Source organism: Mastomys coucha, unplaced genomic scaffold (assembly GCF_008632895.1).
Source record: "Mastomys coucha isolate ucsf_1 unplaced genomic scaffold, UCSF_Mcou_1 pScaffold20, whole genome shotgun sequence".
In the NCBI taxonomy this organism is placed as follows: Eukaryota; Metazoa; Chordata; class Mammalia; order Rodentia; family Muridae; genus Mastomys; species Mastomys coucha.
In genome coordinates, this window is record NW_022196903.1 from 35,421,846 (window position 1) to 35,443,538 (window position 21,693).

General features: G+C 40.5%; 1 protein-coding gene across 3 annotated transcripts in view; it reads left to right on the forward strand.

The window, feature by feature from the left end:
• Agk (acylglycerol kinase) overlaps window positions 1–21,693 on the forward strand; it is a 94,887-nt gene that overhangs the window by 10,782 nt on the left and 62,412 nt on the right. Inside the window, exons 1-2 of one of the 3 annotated variants that reach the window (XM_031381641.1) lie at window positions 6,439–6,565; window positions 10,650–10,756. In XM_031381641.1, the coding sequence (XP_031237501.1) occupies window positions 10,656–10,756 (101 nt within the window). In that variant the 5' untranslated portion in view covers window positions 6,439–6,565; window positions 10,650–10,655. Of the gene's footprint in view, window positions 1–6,438; window positions 6,566–10,434; window positions 10,468–10,649; window positions 10,757–21,693 lie in introns of those variants that run through there. The other 2 variants (XM_031381643.1, XM_031381644.1) reach the window with 2 other exon arrangements.

Consider the following 21,693-nt stretch of genomic DNA (forward strand, 5'->3'; position numbering starts at 1 on the left):
CTTTACATTTCTCTCCCTTAATTTGATATTGGCTTGCTGTATATTGTCATTATTGTGTTTAGGTATACACCTTGTATCCCTGTTCTCTCCAATACTTTTAAGTGAGTGGGTATTGAATTTGTTTAAGGTTTTTGATGTTTTCTTAGATTCAGTTTATAAGTATTTTATTGGGTAGTTTTGCATTAATATTTAGAAGGGAAATTGGTCTGAAATTCTCTTTCTTTGTTCAGTCTTTATGTGATTTAGGAATCAGGGTGACTGTGGCTTCATAGAATGAGTTTGACAGTGTTCTTTCTGTTTGTATTTTGTAAAATAGTTTGAGGAGTATTGGTATAGCTCTTCTTTGGATATCTGGTAGAATTCCGTGCTAAAACTATCTGGTCCTGGGCTTTTTTGGTTGGGAGACTTTTGATGACAGACTCCACTTCCTTGGGGGTTATAGGACTATACCTTGATTTAACTTTGGTAAGTAGAATCTATCAAGAATTCTATCAAGAATTCTACAATCCATTTTGTTTAGATTTTCAAGTTTTATGAAATACAGGCTTTTGAAGTAAAACATAATTATTCTTTGGATTTCCTCGGTATCTGTTTCCCTTTTCATTTCTGATTTTGTTAATTTGGATACTGTCTCTCTCTCTGCCTTTTATTTTGTTTAGGTAAGGATTTGCCTATCTTGTTGATTTTCTCAAAGAACCAGCTCTTGGTTTCATTGATTCTTTGTATTGTTCTCTTTGTTTCTAATTTATTGATTTTAGCCCATTCTACTCCTCTTGGGTGTGTTTGCTTTTTGTTTGTTCTAGAGCTTTTAGCACTGATTTTAAATTGTTAGTATGAGATCTCTCCAATTTCTTTGTAAAAACACTTAGTGCTATGAACTTTCCTCTTTGCACAGCTTTTATTGTATTCCATAAATTTAGGTATTGTCTTAGTTAGGGTTTCATTGCTGTGAAAAGACACCATGACCAAGGCAACTCTTATAAAGGCAAACCTTTCATTGGGGGTTGGCTTACAGTTTCAGAGGTTCAGTCCATTATCATCATGGTGGGAAGCATGGCAGGATACAGGCATACATGATGTTGAGGAGCTGAGACTTCTACATCTTGATCTGAAGGCAACAGAAGGAGATTCTCTTCCATAGACATCCAGGAGGAAGATCTCTCCCTCACTGGCTCAAGCTTGAGCACTAGGAGACATCAAATCTGCCTACACAGTGACACACTTCCTCTAACAAGGCTACACCTCCTAATAGTGCCACTTCCCATGGGCCAAGTGTATTTAAACCACCACAAATATGTTGTGCCTTCATTTTCATTGAATTCTAGGAACTCTTTAATTTCATTATTTCTTTCCTAACCCAGTGGTCATTGAGTAGAGAGTTGTTCAATTTCCATGAGTTTGTAGGCTTTCTGTTGTTTCTGTTGTTGTTGAAATCCAGCTTTAACCCATGATGATCTAATAAAATACAAGGGATTATTTCAAATTCTCGTATCTGTTAAGGCTTGTTTTGTGACTGACTATATGGTCAATTTTGGAGAAGGTTCTATGAGATGCTGAGAAGAAGGTATATTCTTTTGTATTTGTGTGAAATGTTCTGTAAATATATTAGGTTCCTCTGAGTCATAATATCTGTTAGTTTCATTATTCTTCTGTTTGCTTTTGGTCTTGATGACTTGTTCGTTGGTGAGAGTGGGGTGTTGAAGTTTCCTACTATTAACATATAGGGTTCAATGTGGTATTTAAGCTTTAGTAATATTTCTTTTATGAATGTGGATGTCCTTGCATTTGGGGCATAGATGTTCAAAACCAAGAGACATCTCCTTGGTGGATTTTTCCTTTCATGAGTATGAATTGTCCTTCCCCATCTCTTTTGATTAATTTTTGTTGAAAGTCTATTTCATTAGTTATTGAATGGCTGCTTCATCTTGCTTCTTGAATATGTTTGCTTTTACCAGCCCTTTACTCTGAGGCAATCTTTAGGTTTTTTTCCCCCTGAGGTGTGTTTCTTGTATGCAGCAGAATGATGAGTCCTGTTTTTGCATCCATTCTATTAGCCTGTGCCTTTTTATTGGGGAATTGAGCCTGTTGATGTTGAAGGATATTAATTATTAGTTATTGTTAACTCCTGTTATTTTGATGTTGGTAAAAATAAAGTGTGTGTTGTGTGTGTATGTGTGCGTGTTTTCCGTCGTTTGGGTTTATTGGTGTGGGTTATTTGTTTTCTGTACTTGCCTATGTGTAGTTAGCCTCCTTGGGTTGGAATTTTTCTTCTAATATCTTCTATAGGATTGGATATGTAGATATTGTTTAAATTTGGTTTTGTTGTGAAATGTCTTGTTTTCTCCATTTATGGTGATTAAAAGTTTTGCTGGGTATAGTAGTCTGGGCTGACATCTGTGGTATATGAGAGTCTGCAAGATATCTGTCTAGGCCCCTCTTGCTCTTTGAGTTTCTATTGAGAATCAGATGTAATCTGATAGCTCTGCTTTTATAGGTTACTTGGCCTTTTTCTCTCTCAGCTCTTAATATTTTTTCTAAATTCTTTACATTTAGTGTTTTGATTATTATGTAGGGGAGGATTTTCTTTTCTGGTCCTATGTATTTGGTGTTCTGTAAGTTTCTTGTATGTTTACAACCATCTCTTTCTTTAGTTTGGAAAAGTTTTCTTCTATGATTTTGTTGAAGGTATTTTATGGGCCTTGGATCTTGGAATCTTCTCCTTCTTCTATTCCTATTATTCTTAGGTGGTCTTTTCATACTGTCCCAGATTTCTTGGATGTTTTGTGTCAAGAACTTTTAAAATTTAACATTGTTTTTTGATTGGTGTATCAATTTCTTCTATTAAATCTTCTATGCTTGAGATTTTCTCTTCTATCTCTTATATTCTGTTGGTGATGCTTGTATTTCTAGTTCTTGTTCTCTTCCCTAAGTTTTCCATATTCAGGATTCCCTCAGTTAGTGTTTTCTTTATTGCTTCTGTTTCTATTTTCAGGTCTTGAACAGTTTTATTCATTTCCTTCATCTGTTGATTGTATTTTTCTGTATTTCTTCAAGGGATTTTTTTCATTTCTTCTTTAAATGCCCCTATCATCTTTATAAAATTGGATTTAAAATAATCTTCTTGCGCTTTGGCTGTGTTAAGATATCTAGGACCTGCAGTTGTGGGATCGTTAGGCTCTGGTGGTGCCATATTATCCCAGCTCTTGTTGATTGTATATTTACACTGGCCCTTAACCATGTGGTTGTTCCTGGTGTTGGCTGGGTGTTCCTGATGTTGACAGGACTCCTCATAAAGGCAAGCAGAGCCTTGGGTCTGACAGTGGAGCTCAGGGGATAGCATGCTGCTCACCTCTGCTGGCTGTGTCCCAGGTGGACTTAGCAGGCAAGGTGACTGTGCCACTCTTGTTTCTTCCCAACCTACTTAGACAGAGGTCATTTCTGTCCAATTGCTCCCTAGCTTCCCTTGTTCACTAGAGATTGCCCACGTCCCATCTTTCAGAGATATTCCTCACCATGAATAAACATGGTCTTGCCTATGGTCAGATTGAACTTATCTTTCTCTGCACCTCCCATCTCTCTACAGCTGCTTTTAAACAATATAATGGTGTGGGATCATTTGGGGGGTGGAGAAATCCAGCAAATACTGAGACAGATAGAAGACTCTTCTGATTCTGGGATCATCTGAATGTTGTCAACATCCAGTGTCATAGCACTTCAGTGTCTTTACGAGGACATCAATTGATTTTATAGATAACAAAGCCCACACTCTCAATGTGTAGCTTATTTCCGCTCTATAAGATGGACCCATGTAGTAGTGTGCTGGATACGAAAAGAGATTCTAGTCCCTATCTTTGACAGTACAAAATGTTTCTCTCCAAAGATTTCAGGAAAGTGCTAACGGTAGGGGCAAATTGCAGTACCCCCCAGGGATTACTTTCCTGCTCATCAGGAACTTTCTTCAGTGATTAGTCAGACTGACCTAAGAACATGGGAAAGGAAGAGCACAAGCCAAACCCTTCTTTCTGGCTGTGTACATCTCCATGGCAGATGCAAGTTTCTCCTGTCACAGGTGCTCATTTTGTCCTAAAGGAAGCTCATTTTGGACATTATGACATGACATTGCCATTTACAAAGCTTATAGACAGGAACCACACAATTAAGTTACAAAAATGTCAAAAAAAATCATATTTTAATTAAGTTTGTGAATTTATGTGCATTCACATTCATGGCTATCCTGGGCACATGTAATCCACAGGTACAGGTTGGACATGTTGACAAGAATTTCCAAAACTGTGAAAGGGGGCTAGTCTCAGCCCTTGAGTAACAGAAGGTCTTGGGCTAAGTCAGTTTCTGGTGGGCTGCAGGAGACTAGGAAAAGCTAGCTAGAAGTTAAGACTGATGATTCTATAAACTGAATCCTAGTGAAACTTGACTTAGAATGGAGTAGAATTGACACAGGTCTCCAAAACCCAACCTTCATATCTACCTGCAGGCGAGTATTCATATAAGGTCAGGCATGTTCATGGTTTTACAATCATAGACTTCAGGTGTATATTTAGAAACTTTACTTTTATCTCTGGTGTTTTCATTCTTACAAAAAAAAAAGTTATAAGTGGTATCTAAAGTGAGAGATTCTGGCTAGAAACAGTACCATTGTTTGAGAAGGGTCAAGTCAAATACCGTGCAGCTATGTAGAAAGGCTGCATAGAGGCCATGGGCACGATGATATATGTGATGGCTATTCCCAGTTGTCAACTTGACTAAATCTGGAATGAACTACAATCTAGAAATGGAGGGCACACCTGTGGTCCAGATCTTGACACATAGTGACCATAAAAAGCTTAGGCTCAGGCAAGGTGGTATATACCTTTAATCCCAGGAGACAGAGGCAAGCAGATCTTTGAGTTCAAGGGCAGCCTGGGACAGAGCAAGTAAAGAACATCTTAGGTTCAGGTATTAGGTATACACTTTAATCTGAGCCATACCTTCTGCTGGAGGCCTACACAAGGACAATGAAAGGAGGAAGATTTCCTTCTTCTCTGTCTGCTTATACTTACGTGCCAGCACATCTGCTGGAACTGACATCTTCAGGATTCCTGCTTATACAGAAGACCAGCGGAAACACCTCGCCTTGTGGGACTATTCGATTCTTTGGCTTTCATCCACAGTTGCCCATTGTTGGGTTAATTGACTGTAAGACATTCCAATAATTTCTTTTAATACATAGAGACATTCCATATGTTCTGTGACTCTGGCAATATCTTAGGTTTATTTTCTGAGATTTGATAGACAGACTACTACTACATCTACAAATAATAAGCAAAAAAAAATTTTTTTTTTAATTCGGGCAATGGTTCTGGAAGCTGGGATGTCCAGTTGGAGAAAGTCTTTGTGTAATAGGATAAGCAAATACTCAGGAGAAGTAAAATCAGGCATAAATCACACTTGACCAGCAGGAACCTGCCCCATGATAACGCCACGAGGTAAGGACAGAGTTCTCAGAGTTCTCATCCTACGCATCTCATTAAAGGTATCGTCTCTTCTCATCATTCCAACCTGGCAGTGGCATGGCAATTGAACTTGAGCATGAGTTTGCAGAGGACACTCAATCTGTAAGAGGTAGGTAGAGAAGAGGCAGGGAAACACTAAGTTTTGCAGTGGGAATGAGTGCAGGAGCCCACAAATGGCCTTACAGGAGCAAAATACAAACATGAAAAATTAACTTTAAAACGAATCTGGAGACAGTGCAATATCAGCCCAGCCAAGCCGAATCCAAGACAAGGCAAGACTTCTAGGAGTCCTCTTTGCAGCAAAATCTGTTTTGTTTTGTTGACATCTCCCTGGCAGTGAGAGGTGGCAAGATAAAAAGATTTTGTAACTGCCTTGGTCTTAGACAGTGAACAGGAAGCTTCCCTGTACCCGCCCTTCATCTTCAGCCCAGCAATCGTTCTATTTTAACAGGACGCGTTTTTCTGGTGTCCAGCATTTCTGTGGCCTCTCCTGCTCCATGGCTCCCCTTTTCCATAGCTCTCTCCTCCTCCAGCACCAAGGCCTGAGGGTTCTGTGATTTTGTGCCTGATTTCCCCACTCCCCACCCCCACCCTGCTCTACGGTGCATCCAGACCTGATCCTCTTTTTTTCCTGCTCTCTGGAATTCAAACTTCCGCTGGTTAATTTAGCACAGTGCCTCCTCACCTCAAGCCCTGTCGCTGGGTTTTGTTTTGTTTTGTTTCATTTACCACTACCTAAATTTGCCTCACTCGCTTAATTACTTTCCGATTTAGTACCAAATCGTAAAACTGTTCTTATTATATATTGTGAAACGATTGGTTGGCTAGAGATAGAAAAAGATGAAAGATTGAATGAACAAGTAAAGTGAGAGAAAGGGAAGGGAGGGAGGTGGCTGCCGCGAGCCCATCCCTTAGGGTCACAGGAGGGCTCGCCCCGCCTGGCTCGCGCAGCTCCGCGTCGGAACCCGAGGGCAGGGGGAGCGGTTTCCCTTAAAAGAGAGGGAGAGTTTTGTGAGAGCACACAGGAAAGGCCGGGCGCTGAGCGGCGGGCAGCGGTGAGTTCGGGGAGCGAGCGAGGGACGCTGGGTGTGTGTGGTCAGGGTGTGGGGTGCAGCCGCTGGTTGCTGCGCTGAGCCGGGCTCCGGGGAACCCGCCTAGCGTCCCTGGATCGGCCACGCGGTTGCTGACTACCGTGGGGCGGGAGGAGGGGAGATTGGGCTGGGCCGGCGTGGCGCGCACGCCCGTTGTCCCTGAGAGTCAGGTGTGCTGGTTCGAGTCCCAGAGCAGCCCCTAACCTGTGAACCCCCTCAGTTACTTCCCATCTTGGGCTGTGGGGTACCCCGGAACAAAAACCAGGCCAGTAATACTTGAACCATAGAGGGTGGGTCGGTTCATTCATTCTGCTTATTAGGTTCTGCGGATGCGGATGGCAAGAACCTGCCCCAAGGAGCTCTTCTTTAGTGAGAAAACCCCTATACCTTCCTTGTCTGGAGAGGGTCAGAGTTTGGGAGTTTATGGATTTGGGGAAAGCCTGCTTGGAAGGCAAAGATACATTCATTTGGACATAAAATTGAGATTTTTAACTGACATTAATGAGAATGAAAATTCTGGCTACTGGGAAGAGAGTATTACACTGAATGTAGTACATATTGTGAAGACAAATATGGAAAAACGTACAGATTTTATTCACAACCCCTTCACTGCATAAGTTGATGGTGTTTCCCCATTTCTCTAGTGAAAATGTTAATTGACTTATCCAGGGTCTCACTATCTGTAAATGACAAAGGTAGAATTTCGTTAGGCACCTGGACCAGTCCTCTTTGTACACTAGGCTGCCTGCATATTTCCCTCATCTTTTAATAATACAGGAATCATTTAAGATGAAAAGGGAGTTGGAGAGGGTGGGTGTGGCTCTTTAAAAAGACAGTCCTCTCAGAGTGTCACTGACTTTCCCAACCTCCTTCTGTGCTGCTCTCCACTTGGGTGATGTTAGCAGCCCTTATACCTTCACAGGCATGAATCCCAATTCTGTACCTTGTGTTCAGTTTCTCCTATTTCCAAAAGGGTTAAGTCCAGACATCTGCTTGGACTTCATTTGAGTGTGTCCAGCAGGTTTAACAGTCTAGAGTCTCCTTAACTGCACACCACAAACCTACAATATAAATCCAAAGCCTTGAAATCACTTAATAATCCGTTGCCCAAGCACAAAACCTGGCTTGTTTCCTTCACCCCTTGCAATCAATCAGTCACCAAGAACTGCCCAATTCTATCTTATAAAGACCTCCAAGTCTTTTGTTGACTCTTGTCTAGAATTTATGGCAGCCACCCCTCTAATGGCTCCCTTTAGCTTTACTTTCAGGTTCTGGTAGTCTGTTTTATATTCTGTACCTCAAATATGATTATGTCATTTATCTGCTAAAAAAAAAAAAAAATCTCGAGTTTGCCCTTAGTGTGGATTCAAAGCCTTTTCAAATCTCCCCCTTTCCCCGACCCCATCCTTTATCTTTAAACTACTGATTTTTAATGTCTGGTGTGTTTGCAATCTCCATTGCAATTATGATAGTAACTGCTAACTAAAAATGATGTGACTACTCAGTTCAGGAACAAAGTAAGCTTTGGGTGATGGGGGATAATGACCAAGAATATGCATTTACGACAGATTTTGTGCAATTTAAATAAGGTTTACTAAGGACACTAAGGGCCGAGAACCACTGTTTTAGAAGCTATCCTGTACGTTTAGTCTGTCCATAGGGTTTAGGGCATGGTCATCTCAAGTAGTACATTGGCAGTTGAGGAAACAGTAGATACAGGAAGTCGCTGCTGTTAGAACAGCAGCGACTTCCTGTTTAAGGCTCTCATGTTAGAGGTACCTGTCTGATGCATGCAGGAAATAGTATTTTACTTCTTAAGATGAAGGGACACAGAAGAACCCTATCTTGCTGGTCTTTAAGTTATAGCACCTTGTTCAGTCATGTTTCTGTAGAACTTTCTGCTCTTCATCAAATTGACCACACATACAGGGATTTATTTCTGAAGGTTCTTTGTCATGAAAACTCATCAAATAGATATATGTGCTTTTTCCTTGTTAATATGTCTTTTGTTATAAGATTCTTAGTTTTAGTAATGGGTGAGAAGAGAAAGTACTTCTTCAGTCTACTGCCTACCTGTGTTTTTCAGAAACACACACACACACATACACATAGCCTTTGTATACTCACTAATTCAGGTTGTTATAACTGGGATGGCTTAAATAACAAAAAGTTATTTCTTACAATGTGCAAACTGGAAGTATGAGTCCAAGATGGTTGGCACTGGGTATTGTACACTCTTCCTAGTTTGCAAATGGCTGTCTTGTTACTGTGTCTTCAGTCTTCAGATGGTTTGGAGATGGAAGGGATGTGAGGCTGTCTTGCTTGCGTCTCTTCTTAGAGGGGTGCTAATCCCATTCATGAGGACAACATTCTTAGGACCCCATTATTTCTACATCCTAATACCATTTCAGTGGGAATTAGGGTGGCCACTTTCAAGTTTTGGAAACAGGTGTTGAGGCCATAGTGTATACCTAACTCCTTTACTCTGTGACTTCTCCTAGTCGGTAGGACTCTGGCTTCTTCAGGTCCATTCTAGTTAGGCCCATTTTTCTGAACTCACGGTAGATCCTGTTATCATTCCCCAGCATGTATCTTACAGTGTTGCAACTTTACCTGTATGGTTGTATTGCAATTAGGGATTTAAGACTTATGAGCATTTGAGAGTGGGACTTACTCTTCCCTGCCCTAATCCTTAACACAGACTAGGTGTTGTCTCCTGAATGAATAAGTGATTAGGGTCAGATGAGAGAGGTCAATAATTACATGGACATTTAGGATGATTGTTCTGGTTTTTGAGTTTTTGTTTGTTTGTTTTTGTTTTTGTTTTGTTTTTTTGTACCAACCTGGATAGCTTCATTGATATCTACAGTGTGGCCATTTCTTCTTAGGAGAGGGATTTAATCAAGGGAAGTTAAAGGGAGAAATAATTTTTTATGTTTAGATAATTTATATTTATTTCAGAAAATTTAGCATTGTATATATACATATATATACATATGTATATTGCAATTTTAAGATGTCATTTAGCATCTTACAACTTAGAGAATTTATATAAAAGTTCTGCTTTTATTTATTGGTATTTTGATTGGTAGTCCTCTTTGAACATAATTGGGGCAACACTAGTTATAGATGCTTTTTACTCTGCTAATTTTATTTAACATTTTGGTTGTTTTTTTCCTACAGCTGTGAAAATTCTCAATTAAAAATGTAATGCTACATGTCTCACTCACTTAATAGATATTTTGGGTTAACTATTATGTGCCAGATCTTACTTGATGTATAGGTTCTAGCAGTGACCACAGCCCTGCATTCATGGAGTTTACTTTAGTCAGATAAATTAAGTAACAAATTAATAAATACAGATATCATCATGGTGACATACAAAACCAGAATAAACATTACACCATTTTATTTTTTTTATAATTTCCCTTCCTTACAGGAATAGGTATGAGTATCTGTCTTGTATTTTGTCACCAGTGAATATGATAATTTAAAACTTAATTTTATACATGAATAATGATAGCTCTTTGTAATTTGCATGCCTTTGATTAGTAAGTTGGGCATGTTTTACTGAGCCACAAGCATTGTGTATTTTAAAGCATGTTCTCCACTGGTTTTCATATTGAAGACCTGGTGTATTCTGTTTTGAATAAGCTGTTGCTGGTAGTTTGGTCCCTCATATGTAGTAGACAAATGCTCAACAATACTATAGTGGGACAGTAAGAAGACAGACATCAGGGGAAGCCTGGAGATTTATTCTCCCCTTTCTGCCCTCCTTCCTTCTCATATGCATAGGGAAAGGTGAGTGGATATGGAAGAAGGAGACCAGGATAGAAATACATGAGTAAAGAAGGAAGCAGAGACTGGTGAGTGGATCAGAAGATGCTGATGGTGACTAGACAGGAAAAGATGAGAAGAACCAGAGCAAGAGTGGCAAAGAAAACAGGAAAGGAAAATGGAGGGGAGGGGAAGCCTTAGAGAAGGATTGTAGGATGCTCCCTGGTTCTCGTGGATAACTGTTTTCTTTTTCTGCCTATTAAATCTATAGGAGAAGATGACTGCATTCTTTAAAACGCTTCGAAATCATTGGAAGAAAACTACAGCTGGGCTCTGCTTGCTGACATGGGGAGGTCACTGGCTCTATGGAAAGCACTGGTAAAGACTGACAGTCCAACACCATCCCCTTCCCACTACAGAAGGATCCAGAGGGCCAGGGTTGAGCTCTTGTTCACCTGAACTTCTCTATAAAATACAGTGGTTAAACAAAGCTATTCAAATAAAAAACAAAGGCAAAAGCTTCTTGTAACCTGCCCCATGTAGTTGACTATATGAAGCAGTGGCTGTAACATTCACACATCAGTGCATATAGTTGGTGAGGTTGGAAAGAAAGCAAGTTTTACTCACTTTATTTGTAATTGAAGAACTCGAGACGCATTCTAGACAGAATAAGGTCCTCTGACAAGTAAGCAGTAAGTAGAAGTCGTAACTTGTGTATCTCCTTGGGATTACTTCCCAGTCTTTCTTACTATGGTCTCTATCTGCCATCCCCAGGTTGCTGAATGAGTACTGGCTCTGCTTCCTCCATCCCCTGTGACTATCTTCATCTATTTCATTAGACTGGGTTAATTTAAATGAGATCACAGATTAACAACCTTTGTGTTTGAGTAAGGAATTCAGTGCAATAGTGTTATATCAGCCTTCACACACGGTCGGAGAAGAATGTGCCACATCTTCCATTCTGCCTTTATATGGTAAAATGTAAATGAGCAGAAATTTGTATAAAAATTTAAGACAACCAAAATAATTATAATCTTTAATCGACCTAGTGCTACCTCTTACATGTGCCAGCATAGAAATACAGATGTATTCAGTATTGCTTGGCTGAACAGGGAAGAGTTAGGAATTTTATTAGAATAGGGATCCATACTTGATATTTTTATGAGCATTCTCAGTTTACTGGCCACAGAGCATATTTAACACTATAGTGTGGGGTCTGATTGTTTGTAGCTGTGTGGTTCTGTCCTTGCTAAGTACCGTCAGAGCTAAGTACCACATTCTTATAACCTATGTACACACAGCTTAGCACATGTAAGGTAAGAAAGAATGCTAACAACTCTTTCCTTCCTTCTCCCTGGGCCCTCAGGGGGGCCTATGCTGTGTTTGCAGCGCCTCTGAAGCACACTGGTGCTGATGTGGAGACTTTCTAGCCCCTGCTGGATGAAGATCCAAAGAGCTTACATGTTCCTTTTTCAGTATGTCTCCAAAGGTCTTTTGATACTCCCTAAAGTCTTAAGACTTTTTAAAAAGCCTTTCAGTTCTCCAGCATGAACACTCCTCACTCTGAACGGGGTTTGAAACAGCCTTTATGTTTAATTTTGTATGTGGTATAACACAAAGGTACAACCTCATGTTTTGCATGTGGGTATGTGGGCTGGCATTGTTTATGGAAAGGGATCCTTTCTCTACTGTATGGTCTCTGAGCTTTGTTGAAGGTATTTTGATCATATACGATGGAGCTTTACTTCTAGGCTGTCTTTTCAGTCCCAGTGGCCTGTGTGTCTCTATAGGCCAGAACCACATTATTTTGATAACTATAGCCTTATAAGAAGTTGTAAAATTAGGAAATGAGATGCTTCTAACTTTGTTTTTTTTCTAAATTATTTTGGCCATTCAGGGTATTTGAGATTTCCTATCAATTCTGAGATGGCTTTTTCCTATTTCTGCAAAAAGTGCCATTGGAATTTTGACAGGGATTCCATGGAATTGTTAGATTGCTTTGTTTTGTGGCCAGTTTTAACAGTTTTGTCTTCCAGTCCATGAGCACAAGGTATCTTCTTGTTTGTGGCTTTTAATGACAAACCCATCTCTTATCGTACCTAAATTTATTTCTAAATATTTATTCTTTTTGATCTTGTATGATTGATTTCTTTATTTCTCTTATGTGTTGTTCAATCAGTGCATGGAAATACAGCCTACTTTGTTAATCCTTTTTTTCTTTTTCTTTTTTTTTTTTTTTTGGTCTAGCTTTAGTGAGGTTGTTTTATGGTCCTAACATTTTTTTCTATGTGTTTGGGTGGAACACGATCTAATGTTCTATATAAAAGCTCATGTCACCTGTAAAGACAGATAACTTTCTTCTTCTTTTTCAATCATTTTTGATGTGTTTTCTTTCTTTCTCCTCCTCCTTTCCCCTTGATGATGTCTTGCTATGTAGCCCAGGCTGGCTATGAACTTAGGATCTTCTTGCTTCAGCCTCCCAATTGCTGGGATTATAAGTATGTGGTACCACTTGACACTTGTAACTTACTTTTCTTCCATACTTGTTCTGACTCAATTTCCCCTTTACTTGTACTGCCTGGCCTTTGTATCCTCCTCTTAGCACAGCTGGAAGCACATACTCCCCATCCCTGGTTTCCAAACTTCTGCTTCTCCTGCCCTCTGTCTCTCTTTGCCTGTCTCCTTCTTGTCCTCTGTGATTCCTTCCTTCTACTTCTTCAAGCATGAGGAAAGAGTTTTCTGCCTGGGCCCCTCTCCTGTTGTCTTGCTCTCCCATGAATGATCTCAGTTGTACATACTGTCTTCTGTCCAGTCCCAGGTTTTTGTTCATCACTATAAAGACCTCTTCAGAGCCCCAGACCTAAGTATATGTTCAAGTGCTGTGTTGGCTTGAAGGAGATAGTCTCGAGTGCCATAGTCTTGTGGCATCCTCAGTTGGTGGTGCTGTTTGGGAGATGTGGCCTCCCAATATGCCATTAAGGGTGGATTTTGAGGTTTAAAAGACTCACAGCATTTATTGTTTGCTCTCTCTGCTTCCTTCTTCTGCTACTGTGCCTTTGTTTTTGCCATTTTGGACTCTCAGTCTCTGGAAGCATTAGCCCAAACTAACTCTTCTGCATTGGTCATGATGTTTTATCACAATAGAAAAGTAACCAATACAAGTACTTATCTTAGGATGCTTCACAGGTATCTCTGACTCAGCATCCTAAAAACAAAAATCCTCCTGCTCAACCTGCTCCTCAGTTATTGGACATACTCACTATCTATTTTATTTCCCGAGATACTTGGACATTTGCTGTATCTTACATTTTAGCATATGGCCCTTAAGTCTTCTCAAGTGATGTGATTATTATGTTTCAGAATCCCTGGAAGGGCTTTGCATATAACATGCTTTTCTGGGCAACTGAAGTTTCTCCAAGTCTCAAGTACGGTCTTTTCTAAGAGATCTTCTCTCTCTAATCTAGATTAGGCAGCCTTCCTGCATTTTCTCCATAATGCTATGAACTCTTCCTCTATAGAGGAACACTCATTGCTGTTGTGGGGCCAGTGAGGTGGCTCAGTGGCTAAAGTGCTTACTGTGCAAAGGTAAGGAACTGATTTGGGAGCCCCACCACTCACATAAAACTTAGATATGGCAGTGTGCACCTGTAACCCCATCTTTGGAGTTGTAGAGATAGGACAATCCCTAGGGCTTACTGGTGTCCAACCTAGTCAAAACTGTGAGTTCCAGGGTCTCTAAGAGACCCTGTCTCCAGAAAAGAAGGTATAGAATGATAGAGGAAGACACTCAACATCAGCCTCTGCCCTCTGTGAGTACCTACACATGTGAGTACTCCTACACTCGTACGCTCACACATGTGTGCATACACACATAAAATCACTCATTGCTATTGTGATGATTTGCTCTGCTTGTGTCTTCTCTTATCATAATGCTATATAGCCTCTGTCCTGCATGGCATTATCCTGAAGCCCCTGGACATAGAAGGACTCAGTGCACATGTGTTTACTGGGGAGGATAAAAGGATGACAGTAAGCAGCCGAGTAGCCACTCCATTGGCCCCTTCTGAACTCACGTCCAGACTGTTGAATTCCAAACAAGCAATATGCTCTATCTGAAGTCAGCTTTTTCTTTCATTGCTCACAAATGTATCCTGAAATATTCATGAATTTCTGGTAAATCCTTCTGCCTTAGCTCTCATTTTAAAGAGAAAATTAAAAACCACAGGCACAAAAGTGTTTGTGTATGAAAAACTGGCCTGAAAGTTTTCTGAGCCTGAGAGTCATTAGTATATGATTCAAATGGCTTGCAAAAGAAAGCCTCCACACAGAGAAGTCCAATTGGCAACCCAACCTCTGATGTCTCTTACTGTCAAGTTGTATCTATGATCTCTTAGCACTGAGGCAGGCAGGCAGGCAGGCAGGCAGAAAGAAAGATAATCCTTCCTGGAGAACTTCACTCGCTGAAGTCCTGGGCCCTCTTCAGTGGATGAGGCAGCCTTCCTGCTGCCCAGGGACCTCTCCTTTGTACCTGACCCTCACCATCTGTGCCTTCATTTGTGTTCTTAAGCTTTGGCTTTTCCTTGTTGACCAAAGTCATTCCAAAGTTAAAGATATCTTTTCTGAAGTGACAATTCCATTTGTTTACTGCCCTCCCTATCTTTTCATTTATACCAGCTTTTAATGTTTTCCTCTCAGTCTTGTCTGCCATTTTAGACTCAGGTTAGTGGAGTTTGGTTTATAGTTCATCATTTGATTGAGCAGGCCTTCGACAAAGTCCATTTCTAGCCTCTTAACCCTTTTCAACCTTTACCTGGCTGTCTTTGGTTTTTTTAGTTACTTTACCAGTCCTTTTGTTTTCTTTGTCTTTCATGCTGGTGTCTTACAGATGTCTGACTTAATTGACTTGTTTTGTAAGTGACCCCCAGCCACATGGCTGTTCAGAGGTAAAAGAGGAATTCTAGGACCATTGTGTTTCTTTAGACATTTTATCTTCTCTTGACACTCCATGTAAATAGAAGAGGTGAGAGGATATTCACAGCAGGTCTGCTTTAATTTTAATTTATCTGTCCCATTTTTATTGCCTCCTCTTATTAATCTTTTGGTATAACATATTTGTAGCCTTTTTTTTATTGTTTGTAGTATTTATGGATTTCTTCTCTCTTGAGAGTTCCATCTATTTTCTCCCTTCTCCCAAGTTTCAAAGAAGAAATTCATTTTTATTTTTATTTTTTTTAGATTTCTCCTATATAATTTTCCTGCTGAAGGCTGCTGTAGTTGGCAGGAGCAGCAGGGATGGCTCTCAGCACAGCTCTGAGAGAGCAATTGAAGAGGAGGAAATGACCCCGTGTGCTGAGAGTAAAGAGAGTTTAAGTATTGCTCATTCCTCTCCAACTGCTCTTACCGAGCCTTCTGGGATCCCTGGGGAAGATTATGTTCCAGGCTGCCAGTTCATCATGTCAGCGGTTTACCTGCAATAGCCTTTCCTACTTTTCTAGCCTTTTAGTAGCAAAGAGCCTGCTGATTAAAGAGTAGCAGAAGAAAGGAAGCAGTGTGGTGTGAAAGTTGTCACTGGAGTCAGATAGCAGTGAGACATCCTAGTGGTGTGACCTTGGGCTCTGGAAGCTTTCTTTACCTTCTTCAACTGTGGAATGGGCATAGTACTATCTTATTGGGTCACTGAAGGATCGATAAGATAACTGAAAAGGTCTAACTTAGTGTATTCTAGATGTACATTCAGTAAATGCTCTTGAGTAATTTGATGTAATAACTACTTAGTCCTTGGATAGTTACAACAAAGTGCTGCTGGTATCTGGGTGATGAATGACACGAGATAGCCATTAGGGCAGGAAGACAAAGACTTGCCAGATGATTGAAGAAGATCTGAGCCCTTTTCTATTTCTCCTTCCATGTGTAATGAGACAATTTGAAAATGTCTAAGGTAGGGGCTGAAGACATGGCTCTGTGGTTCCGAGTACTGGCTGCTCTTATAGAGGACCTGAGATTATTTTCCAGCACCTACATAGTCTCTCATAATCCCTTGTAATTCCATTTCTAGGAGAATCTGATACCTTCTTCTGGCCTCTGGGCACTGTGAATATACATGGTATAGGTACTTACACATATACATAAAATAAATATAAAATAAACCTTAATTTGCATATAGCATTAACTTCAGAACAGTAAGGCTCAAACCATTAAGAACATCAAGACATACCTGAAACCTTGATGATCTGACTAGCACTCATTGTCTGTAATCACTGGAGACCTTGTCCTAGCTTATTCTGCCTTTGGTCTGTCTCACTGTTTTGGTCATGCAGCCTTGGCATCACTTTTCAACTAACCCTTTTGGCTCAGTAATGATGGCTCTAATCCTGCTTCTTTTTGGCCCCCACTTCTCAGTTTATGCCTCTGGCTCCAGGCTTCTGGCAGTAAGTAGTTCTACTACTGACCCTTGCCTATGACCCAAGTCTCCCTTCTCAATAAACTATCTACTATCTCAAGTTGGCTAGAATTCCTGCTATCTTTTCCTGAAGATTTTTAAAATTTCAGTCACATTAAGTCCCTTGTTAAGTTTGTAGAGCAAATGATATAGTAGCCATGGTCCTGGGCTCTGTGCTCATTGATTCCTATTAATCTTGAAGATTTTTTTTTCTTCTATGTCTTGTAACACCAAACATAGTTAGATGTACACTTGGCCTTTCTAAACCATGGTTATGAAGTTGTGTACAGGGTTTGTGCAGTGCCATTCAATTGTATCGAGACCTTAATGATAATAGCTAACAGTCAATGTTGCTGGATCTGATTCTCAGCTCTTGGTATTTATGACATTGTTTTATTTACCTAATAATTTGGTGATACACTTATTAGCCTCATAGTAGCATGATAGTATGAGATTCATGGCTACATGCAAATGAGGAAATAGGGACAATGAGAGCATATCACACTGTTGTTGTGTGTGAGTGACCAGAGGATTTGGGTGCAATTGCCAAGCTATTGAGAAAGAAGGATCACTTCTCAGAGGTCCCTACAGTAAGAGTTAAGATAAGGCTCTAGAGCCTGGCAATGTGGAATTGAAGTGCATATTTATCAGCCATGCCTCAGTTACTAGTCTGTGCTGTGAAGACACCATGGCCAAGGCAGCCTAGGCACACGTGGCACTGGAGAAGAAGATGAAAGCTTATACCTGTTTGAAAGAGGAGGGAAAGAGAGGTGTGTGTGTGTGGGGGTGTAGTGGGGAGAGGCTGGCAGTGATATGGGCCTTTTGAAACTTAAGGTCCACCCTCAGTGACATATCTCCTACAATAAGGCCACATCTCCTAATCCTTCCTAGACTGTTCAAAAACTGGGAACCAACCTTCCAAATATATGAGCCTATACAGGCCATTCTCACTTAAACCACCGCAAGTAGTGGAGCCTTGGGTAACTTCACTTGTCCATATTAGATTCTCTGCCTATAAACTGGAGGTAGTAGACAGTAATAGTACCCTTCTCTATGGGTTCTCATACAGATTTTTCTTAGACTAGAACTTGGTACAAAGAGCATTAGCAGAAACAACACATTTTGTTTTTTCCCTCATGAGGGAAATCTTAAAAGGATGCCATTTGAGTTGGGCTTGAAGACTTAGTGGAGACTGATAAAGAATGTGACTAGAGTTACATGTTTTCAATGGAAAAGCCAGGTTGTAGGAGGCTTTACATATAAGATACCTGTGTTTGTGCAGCAGTAAAGATCTTAAGAGGAGAAGAATATTGTGAACAAGGTAGCATTTTAAGGTGCTTAAGTTTAGCCTAGCCTCCTTTGCAGGGTACATTTTAGAAGTTGACCTCAAAGCTATTAAAGGCCTGAACTAGAGGCAGCATAAGGGAAGGAGAGCAAATGGCAGAAACGAAGCTGGGTCCTGGGAATGGTCCGGCAGTCACGGAGGCTTCCAGGGTTCAGGTTTGCTACCTGTCGGCTTCGAGGCCTTGTCAAGTCACTTAACCACTTAACTCTGAGCCTCGGCTCCTCGTCCCACATGAGGGATAATTATATGTGTTTGGCAGGTGAGTTGCAAGGACTGAATGAGGAGATGTGGGTCAGCTGTCTTATACCGTGCTTAAATTTAGCTCTCCGCAGGCGCTAGCTGTTGTTATTGCAAGGTGATTGACTGGGTATTTGGCTGAGGCAGAGGAGAAATCATTTTGTGGCTTCGAGACTGGTATAATTGGTGATGCAGAAAGAAGAAAGTCACCAAGGAGAATTGGTTTGAAGAAGAGGTATTATATTCTATTTTAGGCACACTGAGTTTGAGACCCTGACAGGATAGGCACATGGAATGTGTTAGCTGCCAGGTATAAATTATGCATGAACCACACTTGACTAGACTGGTATTTTTTCCTTTGGTGGAGATTATGGTTTCAGGAGTGTCTTGGGCTTTGGGTCCGAGTGTCTCTGGATGTTTGAAAACGCATGCTTTCCCCCCGCTCTCAGCTCAGATGAGCCTCTAACCCTGCAGGCAATGGTCCAGGCTCTGGCTTCCTCCCCTGGAGCACTTGCTTCGCCAGTGCTGGAGGTAGGAAGTTTATTCCCCTTCGTAGCTTCTCTTTGTTTTAGATTTTGTTGAAATTTTGATAAAGCAGTTTGTTTTGCTTTTTAGTCATTTCAAAGTTCATTTTGCATCACCCTATTTCCCCACCCCATGCATGCACGGGCTGATGCTGAAATTGGGGCTTTAATGGGTTCTATTTAAAGAAGCTCATTTGTGGGCAATTAAATAACATGCTTGTCAGCCCAGATGTGATAGGGAATAAAGGAACCTTTTTTTTTTTTTTTAACTTTTAAATACAATGAAGTTTAATTATATTCCATTTCTTTTCAATTCCTTTTGTTAGATTATGTGGAAAACAGATTTCTTCCTTAAAAAAAAAATTGGTATCTGTACTTTTCTGTATCTAAGTTGGGGAGCTAAGGTGGAAGACAGGAGGTATATTTAAGTTATATTTTGTCTTTTTGACCTCACATAATTGAGGAAATTTTTATGTTAGTGATTTTACTTGTTCCAAGACCTGAACAGAAAATAATTGTAGCTGATACTGAAAGCAGCTGTTCCTTAGTAGTAACCAATGCTTCAAAACAGCAAGACACTGATATTAGTAGCTACGAACTTAGTATCTTCAGGTCAGAGCTTGTCCAGATCTGTCAAGAGCTTTGAACCTACAGTGAGTACCATCTCATGTGGGATGTTTTTAGAGAGAATTTTCAGGTTGTGAGCGAAGGGAGATTTTCTCTCAGCTTATATGTTCTTGAATATCTTCATAATCCATAGTCTCTGAGTAGTACATTGTCATTTCTTTTCTAGATTTAATTCCTTGCTTATACCTGAGATTCAGTATATATGTGCTTTTAAGACATTTGCCAAGATATAAGAGTGGTCACTGGGACCTAGAGAGCTAATGTTTTGGTTGCCTAGTAGAGTGGCAGAGTGAATGATACATTCGTATGGAAAAGCAAGTCTGCAATAAGGTGTATAAATGGATAAAAAGTGAATGGATAGAAAAATGTAGGCATGAGAGAACTGACGCTCAGAAGTTGTCCTTTGACCTCCACATATATGCTATGGCAAATGCACCACACAAACATACATATACAATCAAATGTATTAATAAAAATGAATTAGATAGGAGTAGAAATATTACACATACACACACACACACACACACACACACACACACACACACACAAGCACACACAAAAGCTAGAGGACAATGGATACTCTCTAATGGTAGATGAAGCATCCCCTAATGGTAGTATAACATAGGCCTAAGCAGAAATGTAGCCACCAGTCAGAGATGGACCCTATACAGAGTATAGAGAATTTAGTCAGATTATTTGTGTGTCTATGACTGTCAGAATGGTGGGGTAGGAAGAAACATTGGTATCTTGTGTGGATTTGGATCTAGAAAAAAAAGTGAAGAATAATTTCATATTCTAAGGGAAGAAAAGGCTTGCAGATAGACTTTTCCATTTTCTCAGTCAATGGATGTGTGTATGTGTGTGTGTGTGTGTGTGTGTGTGTGAGAGTGTGTGTGTGTGTGTGTGTGCGTGTGTGTGTGTGTATGTGTGTGTGTGCATGTGTAGTGGGGGACATAGACTACAGAAGCATCTTCTGGGTAATGAAAAGTCCTATAGGGCGGGCTCACAGGACAGGTTAGTCATAAGAGAGACTCCTCTAGGATACCATCTTTTTTTAAATAATTTCCTATTTTGAGCTGGAAGGTAAACAGGCATAAGGAGGAAACCTGAGAAACCAAGAGTTCCTTGAAGCATTCCCGAGTAATAGCCTGTTCTGTACAAGTGCAGAAAAGTGATCTGAGAATATTGGGGAAAGGTGGTTTGGGGATTCCTTATTTCAGCATGTGAAAGAACAGGAACCAACCAAGCTGCTTGGGACAGCCTTTGGAGTGGTAGAGTTGAGGCCTCTGTCTTGTTGCCTGATAAATATTACTGAATTATTCAGAGGTTGGGAAAGGCTTTTCCCTAAGCCCACTTGCAAGAGAAAGACTATAATAGCACTCCAGTCCCAGTGCAGGAGAAAGTGTGAAGTGGGTGACTGATGAGCAGTGGACAGGGCTTTGTTACTGCTGAGAATACTTAGAAAGTGGCAGGGGTATTAGCAGAAGCTGCCGCAGGCCGAGAAGCCGGGTGTTTCAGTTCTAGTGCTAAACCTCCAGTCAGTTTCTTTTTTCTTTTCTTTTTATTTTATGTATGTGAGTACACTGTAGCTGTCTTCAGACACACCAGAAGAGGGCATTGAATCCCATTACAGATGGTTATGAGCCACCATGTGGTTGCTGGGAATTGAACTCAGGACCTCTGAAAGAGCAGTCAGTGCTCTTAACCACAGAGCCATCTCTCCAGCCCCTCCAGTCACTGTCTAACAGTGTGTATGTCCACAGGCCAGGGGTTTCCTCAAACTAGATCAATTAATCATTTTTTAGGTGCTCAAAGGGGTTGGGAAAACTGCCCGAGTGAACATTCTGCAGTCTTTTGGGGATAGAAACTGAGTTTGGGCTTTTATATGTTCTTTTTTTATGTCAGTACAAGATGAGAATCACCTCCACAGTGACCTTTGTTACTAGGAGGGTGGTGTTACACCATTTGGTTGCTGGGGTTGGGTGTATGGAAGCATTGTAAAGGATGGCTACATTGTCTTTAAGAACATTTCAACCTTAACATTTTAGATGTCTAGGAAATAGGGCTTGGGTTTGGACACCATTGACAAGAGCCTTTGCTCTGGCTGCTGTTTGTCTTTCCTGCTTGGGCACAGGAACAAAGA